Raw genomic sequence first — 15053 nt, 5'->3', positions numbered from 1 at the left:
CTGTGGAACGTATATACACATTATTCGTGGAAAATTCATCCATTCGCGGTATTTTTCACTGAAAAATATTCACTAACTACTGTATTTTCATATCATTTTCACTACAACATGCACTTTTCGTGGTAAAACTATTAAAATACTCAGATATAAGCATTTTTAGATTTTTTTTGTGTTTGAACTATGAAAATTGGCAGTTCTAAGTATTTTTAGAGGGGTTTTAAGTATTTGCAGATTTTAGCTATTCGCAGGGGGGGTGTGGTACACATCCCCGTGAATACGGGGGGGTTTACTGTACTGTTAAATGAATGTGAGATAATTAAGATCACCAGTAATAAAACAGTGGGACAATTAAGACCATAAGTTCACTAACACGTTATGTTTTCAACAAAAACATTCTGTAAAATGCAAAAATATACAAGATCAAAATAGCTGTCATTCAACTTGTGAATTTTAACGATAATTAAGACTATAAAGTACATTTCATCATATCGATCTTGGAGAGGGTTGTTTTTTATTGTTACTAACATCATCATCAGTTTGCAGTCATAAATCTGAAGACGGTCCGGGAATAGGATTTGGAAGTGATGATGCACCACCACGACAGGCTGTTGTGGGACTTTTCACACCATCATATTATTAAAGTTAAAACTATTGTTAAATTCTTGTTTTCATGAAGAAATAATTATATAAAGCACAGTATTAACCCTTAAACGCCGACTGGACGTATCATAATTCGACTAAAATTGTCTGCCAGGTGACGAGCGGACGTACCGTAAGTCAACTACAAAAAATTTCAACCTTCGGTCAACTTTGACTCGACCGAAAAGGTCGAAAGACGCAATTGTAAGCTAAACCTCTTACATTCTAGTAATATTCAATAATTTACCTTCATTTTGCAACAAATTGGAAGTCTCTAGCACAATATTTCGATTTATGGTGAATTTTTGAAAAAACTTTTTCCTTACGTCCGTGCGGTAACTTGCCGAAAATTTCAGAAATTCTTTCGTCATTTCGTCGTAATTTTTGCAACGTTTTATGTTAGCCGTTACATAAAGTTTTATATATGAAAATGTGCGCAATTTCATGTAAAATACAAGAAAAAATAACCAGTGGTTTTAGATTTTATCAGTTTGGAAATATTTTCATATAAATCACGATAACTGCCAAAATTTCAACCTTCAGTCAACTTTAACTCGACTGAAATGGTCGAAAAACGCAATTGTAAGCTAAAACTCTTACATTCTAGTAATATTCAATCATTTACCTTCATTTTGCAACAAATTGGAAGTCTCTAGCACAATATTTTGATTTATGGTGAATTTTTGAAAAAAAACTTTTCCTTACGTCCATGCGATAACTCGGCCGAAAATTTCAGAAATTCTTTTGTCATATTCTCGTAATTTTGGCACCGTTTTATATTAACCGTTACATAAAGTTTTATATATGAAAATGTGCACAATTTCATGTAGAATACAACAAAAAATAACTCATGGTTGTAGCTTTCATTAGTTTTGAAATATTTTCATATAAATCACGATAACTGCCAAAATTTCAACCTTCGGTCAACTTTGACTCGACTGAAATGGTCGAAAAATGCAATTGTAAGCTAAAACTCTTACATTCTAATAATATTCAATCATTTACCTTCATTTTGCAACAAATTGGAAGTCTCTAGCACAATATCTCGATTTATGGTGAATTTTTGAAAAAAACGTTTTCCTTAAGTCCGCTCGGTAACTTGGCCGAACATCTCAGAAATTCTTTCGTCACTTTGTCATAATGTTTGCACTGTTTTATATTAGTAGTTACATAAAGTTTTATATATGAAAATGTGTGCAATTTCATGTAGAATACAACAAAAAATAACTCATGGTTGTAGCTTCTATCAGTTTTGAAATATTTTCATATAAATCACGATGTGCCAAAATTTCAACCTTCAGTCAACTTTGACTCGACCGAAATGGTAAAAAAACGCAATTGTAAGCTAAAACTCTTACATTCTAGTAATATTCAATCATTTACCTTCATTTTTCAACAAATTGGAAGTCTCTAGCACAATATTTTGATTTATGGTGAATTTTTGAAAAACTTTTTCCTTACGTCCGGGCGCGGTAACTCGGCCGAACATCTCAGAAATTCTTTTGTCACTTTGTCATAATGTTGGCACCGTTTTATATTAGTCGTTACATAAAGTTTTATATATGAAAATGTGCGCAATTTCATGTAGAATACAACAATTAACCCTTAAACGCCGACTGGACGTATCATACGTCGACTAAAATTGTCTGTTGGGTGCCAAGTGGATGTACCGTACGTCGACTACAAAAAATTTCAACCTTCGGGCAAATTTGACTCGACCGAAATGGTCGAAAAACTCTTATATTCTAGTAATATTCAATCATTTACCTTCATTTTGCAACAATTTGGAAGTCTCTAGCACAATATTTCGATTTATGGTGAATTTTTGAAAAAAACTTTTTCCTTACGCCCGCGCGGTAACTTGGCCGAAAATTTCAGAAATTCTTTCGTCATTTTGTCGTAAGTTTTGCACTGTTTTATATTAGCCGTTACATAAAGTTTTATATATGAAAATGTGCACAATTTCATGTAAAATACAGCAACATACAACCCATGGTTGTAGCTTTTATCAGTTTTGAAATATTTTCATATAAATCACGATAACTGCCAAAATTTCAACCTTCGGTCAACTTTGACTCGACCGAAATGGTCAAAAAACGCAATTGTAAGCCAAAACTCTTACATTCTAGTAATGTTCAATCATTTACCTTCATTTTGCAACAAATTGGAAGTCTCTAGCACAGTATTTCGATTTATGGTTAAATTTTGAAAAAAACTTTTTCCTTACGTCTGCGCCAGAAATTCTTTCGTCACGTTGTCGTAATGTTTGCACCGTTTTATATTAATCGTTACATAAAGTTTTATATATGGAAATGTGCGCAATTTCATGTAGAATACAACAGAAAATAACTCATGGTTGTAGCTTTTATCAGTTTTGAAATATTTTCATATAAATCACGATAACTGCCAAAATTTCAACCTTCGGTCAACTTTAACTCGACCAAATGGTAAAAACGCAATTATAAGCTAAAACTCTTACATTCTAGTAATATTCAATCATGTACCTTCATTTTGCAACAAACTGGAAGTCTCTAGCACAATATTTCGATTTATGGTGAATTTCTGAAAAAACTTTTTCCTCACGCTCTGCGCCGCGTAACTCGGCCAACATCTCAGAAATTCTTTCGTCCATTGTCGTAATGTTTGCATCGTTTTACATTAGTCGTTACATAAACTTTTATATATGAAAATGTGCGCAATTTCATGTACAATACAACAGAAAATAACTCATGGTTGTAGCTTTTATCAGTTTTGAAATATTTTCACATAAATCACGAAGAGAGAGTGGGAAGAGAAGGATATTGGGAAGCCGATGGGGGCGAAAACAACAAAAAAGTACTCAGCATCCTTCCCTGAGAGCCATCACTACCTAAGGTTCTTCTTGAAACTGCTAGACACTTTAGAAACCCCATACACAGCCTTCAGAAGTTCCTTATAGCCTACTTGAACTGAAGAGTTCAAAACATCAGTTATGGTTACATTTGCGAATCTGTCACTTGGAATGTGAGCCTTGATCATTACTGAAACAGGACACGAGAGAGTTTTGGGATAGTCTGTGCGGAACTTTCATTCAGAAAAGTTTGTATAGGCAATACCCTACAGGGATCTCAGATGATGGCCTCCGAAAACAGCTACTAGTGGTTGAGCTGGACTACTTTATAAGATAAATAAGCACAACTGTTTCTGTTACTTTAAAACTAAGTTGTAAAAAAGAATAGGACATTCCTCCCTTAGTTTTGGATATGGGGGTATCAAGGTGAGGTTAATAATCTAATGCCTCAAGAAATGCTGCCCCTTCAGGACTAACATTTAAATAATTATTATCATCATTCATATTTCTTATATGTACATCTACATATATACATATACATACATACATACACCAGTATACACATATACATATACAGTACATACACATCCACACACACACACACACACATATACATTCTTGCAGCAATCAAACTGTCATGCTAAGAATGAAATACCAAACTCAAAAGCACTTCCGCCTCACAATTATGCCAAAGCACCTTATTGATAAGTTCTTCACTTCCTTGGTGCATGAACTACTTAAAACTTGCATGCTGAACAGAGGAAGGTGAAAAACTGAAAACTTATATAAGTCCTAACACAGCTTTAAGAGCTTCAAGAAACTGGAAACCGATGCAGTGGCATCCCAAGAACCAGCTGTTTCAGATCAAGTCAGCGACAACCCGGCACATCGCCTCAGTTGGTTAGCTGGTTGAAAATCCTAATGTTTAATGGAAGAAATGAGACAGTAGAGAACAGCAAATCTATGGATGGAGACAGTGAGGTGATAAATGCCAGAGATGGAGACACAGCAGGGAATGCCAGCAATGACATCATGGAATGCCAGTGTTCAGTGCCAGACGGCTGGGAGAGAAAGGACTGGGTGGGAGAAGGTAGAAGGTTCTCGCATGATGTCACCACAGAACTTGGACAACAGCCGGAGCCATCTGCATGACACTTTAAGAGGTGATTGCCGAGAAGTAAGAGCCAGTTCTATCACAAGGCTAATTTAATCTAGATAAATAAGTGGTGGAAGAGGATATGCTGCTAATACAAACAGGAACATTAATCAAAAGGTGACAAGTATGAGGCAACAAAGGGAAAATTGAGTAGGGGGGGCGGTAGTTAATGTCCAAAGCGGAGGATAATACAGGGTGAGTAAATGATTAACAACCGCTATCACTCTTTCTAAAAAGGGATGATACATGATCCAGTAAACGTGAGTGCTAAACTGCCAAATAAATCCTTCAGAGAACTCGTCAAATTCAAGCTGGAAGACAGTTGGCTTGAGAGAGGTGGCAAAGGGCATAGACCCTAGCCCTGAGACACACCATGGTTCCCTGTCTGTGGAGAGGACCAACAGACGCAGGGCAGCCCGGAGGGTGGGCTACAGACAGACACCAAGACTCCGACAACTCTCTCTCAGGGGAAACCAAAAAAAGGTGGCACTATGAGGGGGGGGGGGTGCCTGATCTTCATTCTAATACAGTATATACGGTCAAATTTCTAACCAATAAAAGAAAAATATTTCTCAATTACTTGTTATTTCTCCTGAACCACATACAGAACATAAGAAGGCAGAGTAGAAAGAGTGAGAGAGGAATTAACCTATCAGGCAGTGGAGGAGGAGGAGAAGCCACACCGGCCTCTTGCATTTTCAAATACTTCACAAAGCTATCCATTCTTTCAACAGATAACCCCTTATTTTCTTCAATAGAAGAAGAAAACCACAATTCGTGCCTCAACAGCCAGGCTAGCACACATGTAGCCATCATGCACAACAGAAACATTCAGTTTACACAAACTTGTTCCTATTGATTGTGTGTTAGTTTTAAAAGTCAGTCATTATTTTATTTTTATTTTCTGCATTTGTGAAATGGTACGGGCGTTACAAAATGTATAAGAAAAGCACGTTTAATTTTATAAGACGTTTTTATAGCAAAGCATTCTTTGTGTTTAAAAATTATGGTCTTGTTGTGACATCATAGGAAGTGACGTCATAGGACGGAAATGGCGGGAGGGAGAAAAATGTAAATAAACACAGGCAGGAGAGTTGAACAAATGGTGGTAAGGTAGAGAGAGCTCTCTGAAGGTTAGGTCGATAAAAGTTGGGTTGTAAGTCTGTTTTGTAGTTTTTGTTGTCGTAAGCTGGACTGCATAGTGAAAGAACAACAACGTGAACAGGTGAGTGGATCGCATAATTGAATAATTTTCGGACGGGTTAGGCTAGGAAAATTTTCACCTATAACCTAATGCTTTAATATCTGCTTGCTGTAGATCACATAATGCAATAAAAGAAAACATGCACAATACCATACAGGAGAATATCAGCCAGAAATGGTCAAAATTATTACTAATACCTATTCACGCCGTCTGCACAAGGACATGGCACGAATAATTCTGACAAGAACATAAACATTCCAATGCCATCTGGTGGGAAACAGGTTATTACAGAGACAGTCCTGGCAGGTTAGTCAAATGTTATTTTATTATTTTGAAACCTGATCGCACCTAATGGCGTGAAGATATAAGCTAAATTTAACAGTAGTTAGATTCATACCATATACAATAAGTAAATTTACAGCAAGCTTTAATGGCTTAAGTCTGAACTGAGTGTGTTTTGCCACAGATAAATTTTGCAACCACCTAAAAATTTCAATGGGTTAAAACCTCTAAAACCTCAAGAAATGAAAGCAGTAAACATGGTTGCAGAGATAAATAGCTCGGGGGTGCTTGTAAAAAGTTCACAGAACTATCCCCAAACCAACAGTGAAAATCCTTTGGTGGTAACATAACACAAACCTAGGTAGAATATATTCACTGTACAGGTATTAAGACAGAAATGAATGAGTGCGTGAAAAATTCAATCCAAAGATCTGGATAAAACTGAGAGCACTAACTATCTGACAAACCACATAAAATTATCCAACTTGCTACCAAGGGCATAAAGTTACCTGTCATCATGTCTCACATATCAGGAGTATCAGGTCTTCTTTTCCATATTTAATTTGCATATAAAGAGGCTCAGTAAAAATAATGAGCTAGGGGTGAAAAATGTTCCATATCAAAACTTCTATTATGTTTTCTGAATTTTCCTGGCATATGTCATATGACAATCAATGTTTTTCCTTGTCACTAGAGAACAGTAAATAAAGTATTATTAATTCTAATGTTTATATGAGAGCATTTCATGTGATGTTTTGTGCTGCACAGAATGTAATCCTAAAAAGAAAACTTTGATGTACACAAATTCAGCAAAACAAGTAATTTCTTATTTATCTATTTAGAATTCCCCTTATTTCTCATACTACTGTTCAATATATAACTTTTATATTTAAAGACATTTTATTACTCATAAAACAAACACTTGCTTACCTTTTGAAAGGCAGCTCAAATTTTGGGGGGTTATTAATTTATTATTTTTATGTTTTGCTGAATTTCGTTAAACACATGGATATAAGAACAAAAAATCATGGGAAAACCAAGACCAACTGTTAATCAAAACTTTTTCTATTAACATCATCACAAATTATCAAATAAGCCTTCTTGGAAGATGAGAATTTATGTTTCCTATTGTCTTAACTTATGTACAATAGTCAGCTTTTGCTGTAAACTGTAACAATATTATAAACTGTGCGGCCATAGGAAGTGAAACTGAAACAATAATGCATAGCACTCCAAAGTCTTCAAATCTTAAATTTTTTCACAATTCCATGTAGACAGATAAAACTTTGATAGTATTATGTAAGTTATCAAAATTGTAAACAAATCCTACTGATGCCTGAAAATCTAAGTAACATTTTACCTCTATTAAAGGATAATCTGAAGATTCTCCATGGAAGCAAATGTAATTGTCAAGATGACTCCATCGGTAAGTTTCAAGCCTCTCGGTACGAAACTCTACCCAAGAAACTTCATAACTACTCATGTATGGTGACTGAAATCTATACTTGTACTGACGCTTCAGCTGAGGATGAGGGTGCCTAAGGGAAAATAAAACAGGGTTACACAATGAAATACAATTGACAAAATGTAAAATGTGGAAAAGGGCAGTTTATGCATCACAAAATTATTCCTGGTATGGCATTACATACAACTGATGTCCTACTCAAACCTGTTCTCCACCATAATAATAGATTAGAAAGTCAGACACAAAAAATAAATATATCTTTAAATGAAACAAATGGGAGAACCACAGGTACAGTTAATTCATTTTCATATTTTTCAGCAACAAAACAAATTAATTTTAACCAAAGTACTTGAATTACAGTATACAATATATCAATACCCATAAGGAACAAGCTCCTACATAGAGCATAAAAATCTTACACAAAGAACATTCATAAGAACCAGTCCATGTACTGTACATGTTGCCTAGTAGGTAGGACCAAAACTTTTCCTTTTGAACAACAGGTAGGCAGAGTTCTCGCCTTCACTGTAAATTCATGTTTTATTTGTTCCAGTCTCCTGACAATTTACCAAACAATGCTGAATAAGATTAACTATTTCCTGGTGCTAGCATAAAGTGCACAGATTTATCCCCAAACCAGCAATGGAAATCCTTTGATGGTACGATAAGACAAACTTAGGTAGACTATTTTCACAGTATACTTGAACCTTTAAACCACAAAAAACACCAAGCACTGAAATTAAGAAAGAAAGGAATGAATGAGTGAAAAATACAGAGAAAGTGCAAACCAAGATCTGGATAAAATTGAGAGTACAAACTACTTGACAAACACATGTAAGCTACAAGAGAAAGAATTTTAGCAAAGCAAGATGACTACTCACTTGCTTCTGGACTTACTAGTCCATCTGACAAGACAACTCTAAATAAATCATAAAAGTCAGTCATCACCTAATCTATTTTTGAACTGGCCAAGAGTTGGAATTTTCACTACCTAAAGCTAGCATAATTTTGGAACAAAATTATGCTATCTTAAGGGTAGAAAAGTTCTCACAGTGGCTGATGTTGACCCTTTTTAGTTCCAGTTTGCATTCATTGGACTAGCATGGGTGTTATTTAAGGTAAATAGATTCTTATAGGCCAATTTATCTATATCTTTAATTATTTACATCTACTGACCACTTCATAGATAGGTTCTAGTGTAAAAAAAAAAATTAACCCTTAATAGGTAACCTTCATATCTTGTACCGTGACAAGTAACCTGGGGTACTTTAGACCCCACATAGAAAAATATATGTAAAAATTATTCAAAATCTTTTTATTGCATTTTTTTTAAAGAATTACATTGTTCATTAACCAAACTTCTATTTTATGATGAAAAAAAGGGATTTTGACAAAGGAAAAACCTATTTCTGAGGGAGGCCCCGTGTCACCCGGTGAAATTCCATACTAACACGAATTTCTAGGTATAAATATTGCTAAATATACCAGAGAAAAAAGCTTTCAGGAATGCTGGAGTTACTACCCCCCGATCGAGCGTCTTCAATGAAGACGTCGGTATAACCAAGGGTGAGTGAAGGAATCACAACCACAGAGCCACACTGGATAGACATCCCCATGTCAAGATCCCCGGGAAGAGCGAGGGGCCGTACCAGCACCCACGCTCACCCGCCTGCCACGCTGCGACTCCAGCGCCATCTGAACTCATTCCATTTTTAGCAAGGCTATGCGCCGAACACAAGCATATAATTATCTTATTTTATTTTATATTTTTGCACATATAATGGTGATTTATTTTGGTTAATCTTATTATTGTAGCCTAGTGTATGTTAGGCTTTTATTGCACCTTTGACCTCCTGCTCTCCCTTTCACCTGAGCTAGGTTAGGCGAGAGGAGAGGGTCAGCAGGTGAAAAAATACACATTTTTAGTCCAAAAGTAATTATTAAAAATTTAACAAAAAAATTTTTTTTTTTTTAAATATAATTTTATAAATTTTTTCAATTCAGATGAAAATTTTTTTGCAATCTTTTATTGCATATGAGTATAATTCAAATGATCAAAATCATCTAAAGCATATTTATCACTTATGAGCCTTTTATATGGTGTCTGAAAATGCTATGATATTTTTCTTCCTAAAAAATTACAAAAATTTTATTGATAGAACAACTGCAGCATTCTCTGAACCTATTACAATGTAAAATAAAATAAAATATAATTGTTCTTAAGAAAATACATAAAACAACTCTCACTGAACAGCATTAAGGGAGAACATTTTGTTTATTGGCATTCAAGACATGAGGAAAAGGTGTGGTCATTACAAATAGGACGATGGCAAATGAGGCAGACATATTTAGTTTTCCTATCAGTTTTTCGGGGGCATAGGGCACACCTTTTCTTTGTCTTATGGCCCCCTTCAGTGGTAGCAGGAATGACTGGAGTATTCATATTGAAAACATCTTTGATGACAGAAGTAACCTGCTGAGGCATCCTTTCTCTCATCAGTCTTTCTTGGGCCCATGGTTTCACGAGACTTAAAGCTACTTCTTGCATGAAAACTCGTCTTTCAAGCTTCTTTAATCCCTGCTCTAACCTCAAGTTGCTATATAGTATGAATGCATTAATAGTAACTGCATTTATTAGTCCATAAAAGATGCAAAAAGGCCATCGCCTGGTGCGCCTACTACAAGAGTTCATAGCACACATTTGATCAAATGTATCAACTGCTCCTTTTGTTTTATTATAAAACATTATAATTTCTGGTTTTGTGTTCTCACTGATCGATGCATCTTGGTGAAGGGTTGATAAAAGCAGTACAATCTTGGTACTTTTTACTTTGTATGGAACAATAGTTACCTTCTCATCAAATATGAAAGCTGATGAACTCACAAGTCGGTCCTTTGTTTCTAGCATTTCTGATGGAACGTATGGCTTCTTGCGTAGTGTTCCAACTAGTTTTAGCTTTTTTCTCTCAAAGCAGTAGCCAATGAATAAGATGTAAACCAGTTATCTGTAGTTATTGTCTTACCAGTATGAAAATAGGGTTTTACAAATTCTGTAGTTATATATTCACCTTGAAGTATTCCAGCAGGTGTTTTGTATTGGAGCCAAGATAAGGTCTGGCATTTAGCATGTACTTAGAATTTACATCACATGCCATGAATAACTTCACTCCATATTTAGCAGGCTTATTGGCTATATACATTCTAAATGGACAGCGACGTCTGAAAGCTAATAGCTGCTCATCTACTGTGATATTCTCTCCTGGGTTATAGTTTTGTTTGCAACGATCTATGATATGTGTCCATATGGTCCTTATTGCAGCAAACCAGTCAGTTTTCTTCCTTTCATCTCTTGTATCTTTGTTGTCAAAACGTAAGCATCGAATCAAAAAGCAAAAGCACCTCTCACTCATGGCTGCGCGATATAAAGGGGCACCAAAATACTGGTTCCACATTTCTTCAGTCATAACATGGTTATCCTGCCTAGCACCAGACATAATCAGCAATCCAATAAGAGCTTTGATCTCATTTAGAGTTGCAGGTTCTATTGTAGCTTTTTTTGTCTTAAACTTTGGTGCCAATTCCTTGATTTGAGAATTTGTATGAAGTAGTATCTCACTGTAAAAGAAATTACCAAGAAGAGATCAAGAAAATCTTGTGGTGAAACTGCAGTTTGAACATCATTTGTGGGACCCTCACTGTAATCTGGATGAGTGTCTAATTGTGCAGACTGGGTTGGAACTTGTGGCTGAGTACTCCATCTGTGACCATCACGACTCCGTAACCACTCCTTCTTGAATGAATGCAGACATTTATCTGGTTGAAGAGCCTCCCCTCTTTTCTTATTACTGCTTCTTCTGGAGATCTTTGGGCTTTGTGCTGCAACATTTGTTGATGCAGAAATAGAGCTTGTTGTAGGGCCACTTGAAGGAGGCCGATTCAGCTTCTTTGGTGAAACACGTTTCTTCTGTAATGGAAGGGTCTCAACCTCTTGTTCATCTATTACTTCAGGAGTAAATTCTTCATGCTCATCACTATCATAAATTTCTTCAATTATTAGATTATCAGGCTCATTTAATACTTCAAGATTTTCACATTCTATAACAATATCATCACAGTTATCACTGTCGTCATCAAAAAGAATAATCTGCATTTCCTCAGCAATCATTGTTTTTTTTTACTAAACATTGTCTAATTGTCTTTTAACCTGAAAAACTATAATATGTGTATTTCTGAAAAAAAAAAATATGGATAGGTTACATATTATGGCAAACATTATAATTTAGAATTCTTTGTAAAATGTTATGAAACAATAAAAAATGTTATGTATATACATAGGTAAATATATATAGCCAGTATTCAATGTTTTCTCAAATCATACGGTTTGACAATCCTTGAAAAGAGTAACCAGTTTAAAATAATTGATTACTCTTCAATAACATTGGAAAATTTTATGCAATAACTTGAAAAGAAAAGGTTATCTGCAGTCCAATACACAACATATCTTTTTGAGCTTATAGTATATGAAGTTATTCTGAAATTTTTACTAACATTATTTGATTTATAGTTCATACACTAGTCAGTAACACAGTATCGTAATGACGGAAACATAACATAGTACTGTAGACCAAGCAAGTGTACACATGCAGCAACATAAGCATGATATATTATCAAACTTGCACACATTAGCTATAATAATGGGTATTGCAGACCCCAAAGATGGTTACAGAGACAGTAACATGGGGTCTTCCAGACCCCATACATGTTTACACTGAAAGTAACATGGGGTCTTCCAAACCCCACACATGTTTACACTTAAGGTAACATGGGGTCTTAATGACCCCCTATATGTTTACGCTGTAAGTAACATGGGGTCTTGTAGACCCAGTACATGTTTACACTAATGGTAACATGGGGTCTCTTGGACACCAATGAAGCTTACCACAAAGTAAATATGGACACTAATGTAATGATACACCTTACTCCTTCAAGGTCTTGAGTCAAACTAACAATATCAGAAAGCCTAGCTGGCTACTAGCATATTCAAGGATCCCAAAGCACAAACATTGTAAAACTGGAAAGTGGTGGGGTGCAAAGCACCCCAGGTTGCCTATTAAGGGTGGCAGTCTACATTTTTTCTTAATATCCAGGGTTTCTGACTGACAATAGTGGTGTAGAATATATGAATAAAAAATAATAAATATTTAAAGTAATTTGAAAAATGACAAATTTTTAAGTAATTTGTATTTTTTCTAACATACAAACCTGAGGTCTGCATATGGGATTTATATTCAATGCAAGCTGGAGCCGGCGTTCAACTAAAAACATGGTGGATATTGGTAGTTGACTACTGATGGAAGGGGAGGAATCCCCTTCATCCATCTGGTACACATTCACTTTACCTTTTGGCCCAAGAATCAGAATGAGGGGTGGATAGAGGTGGGCCATTTATGTGAAGACCTCAGGTTTGTGTATTAGAAAAAATATAAATTACTTAAAAAATTTATCATTTGTTCCTACATGTATACAAACTTACTCTTTGGTGGGAGGATTCTGAGCAAATCTCTAAACTGTCTGATAGTTTGCCTCATCTGGGGCCTCTTTCCTGGTCATGCAAGATCAAAGGAAGGAGACCTTTGCCTCTGATCTGTTGAACATGTGTGATGTTCAACTGCCACACTTCTCGGCCTTCAAATAAATGGAAGGTAACGTCCTTGATTTGAAGACAGGCTTGGATGAACCCATATTGTTGGGGACAATAGAGCTGAAGATAACCAATGGCTCTGTTCGCTGTCAGTCCCTCTCTCCCCTTGCTAGAGAGAGGGTAGGAATTGTATCTATTAATCCAAGAAGATCTTAGATTATAGACAGGATACTCAGTCATCTAGAACACCTGCATGCATGCCCATCCAGCACATGAAAGTTGCTAACAGTCCCTTAGAAGGGTATAAAAGAGGAGGCAGGAGGCCAGTCCCACACTCAGCCCCTCTTTTGCAGCTGTACACCTTAGGTGAGATGCTACCTGTCCTCAAGAGCTGGGTGATCTACATGACTGTTGAGCAGCCACCACAGAGCCAAAAGAAAAAGAGTCCAAGGATCTATGGGCAATGTCCTGAGGGTAAAAAGGAGGCAAATGTGGTCTGTTGTGGCAAGGCCATCTAGAGGAGAAGGCCAGGTCAGTGGGGGGTTGACGTCAGCGGCGTAGGGCTACTTGGTCGAAGCCCTCAGGCTAACAGGACAACTGACGATCTACACCCTCTCTCTGTTTCTTTTCCATGGCTTAATTAGTGCGTTACAACTTTTTTTTTTTTTTTTTACCCTCCTCTTGAAGTTGATTTTTTAAAATCATTATTGCTACTACAAAATCGTTCTTCTGCCACCTTGCCGCTTATGGTAATCATCTTTCTTAAACAGCTAAACTAACTGTGGTTTAGTTTGGGCATAGTAAATAACCAGAATCATTCAAACATGATTTTATTATAAAATAAAACACATTAACAAAAATAATACAAATTCGCAGCAATTTTAAACGAACTAACATGCAATTCTTTATGCAATTACCCACACACACACCTGATCTTACTGTGTATTTTCTTTACCTGAAGCATTTGACATTATTTGGATTTTATTTTTTGACTCTGTCAATGTTTGCAATTTTCTCTTTTTCCCTTGCCTCATAAGCTTATTGCTCAGTTCCAGGTGAGTATTATGGATCCATATACAGTAAAATTTTCCGTAATAACAGCAGAAAACTGGAAAAAATAGAGCGCGACCTCTCCATTCAAAGCGTAAAGCAGCACTAGCTTAGCACTACCAAGGTCTCGTCACACCTCTTTCACCCCCCAATTGACCAGGCCTTCTCTCTAGACGGCCTTGGTTGTGGCCACATTCTCATCCTTAGTACCTGACCAACAGGTCCTTCCTGAATGCTAAGGGCAGACCAATTCCCCTGACCTTATGAAATCTTGCCTAGAACGTACTGTTGTCGACCATGTCAGCTGTGGAGTACATCCGTTTGATCATACATAAAGTGAAAAGAAATTGAGCTCCTTGACACTACATCTTGGCCGAGCCAGAACCAAAAACAAGTTGTCGGCACTTAGTTTGGAGGTGAAGTCCTAAGTGGTAACGCAAAAAGCCTTCATGTACTTCACAGCCTTTAGGGTCATTAGAAACGGAATGCTCACACACTTGATCACCTGACGAATCAGGCAGAACGATGGGAAGTCGTAAGCCCAAGACTTGAATCCTGGATGTGAAAGATGTCTCATAGATGCCAACAGCATCTGGAGTTCCTAGGAGGTCACTCATCCAAGTACTGACTAGCCCCAACGTTTCTAACCATGGATGCAAAAGACATCTTCTAGACATCAACAGCATCCGGTGTTCCCAGGTCACCTATCCAAGTACTGACTAGACCCAATCACTGCTAAACTTCGCTGACCGAATGAGAAGCAATGTTTTCAATGTGGTATGGTCG

At 36.4% G+C, this 15053-nt stretch overlaps 1 protein-coding gene across 1 annotated transcript in view; it reads right to left on the bottom strand.

Moving 5' to 3' along the window:
* The window catches only part of Iml1 (GATOR complex protein Iml1), a 596567-nt gene that overhangs the window by 259416 nt on the left and 322098 nt on the right, over window positions 1-15053 (bottom strand). Inside the window, 1 exon segment of the mRNA XM_067107292.1 lies at window positions 7472-7649. Within this exon segment, the coding sequence (XP_066963393.1) occupies window positions 7472-7649 (178 nt within the window).

This window comes from Macrobrachium rosenbergii, chromosome 8, assembly GCF_040412425.1.
Source record: "Macrobrachium rosenbergii isolate ZJJX-2024 chromosome 8, ASM4041242v1, whole genome shotgun sequence".
Taxonomy (NCBI): Eukaryota; Metazoa; Arthropoda; class Malacostraca; order Decapoda; family Palaemonidae; genus Macrobrachium; species Macrobrachium rosenbergii.
This window is presented reverse-complemented; position numbering and strand designations above follow the sequence as displayed.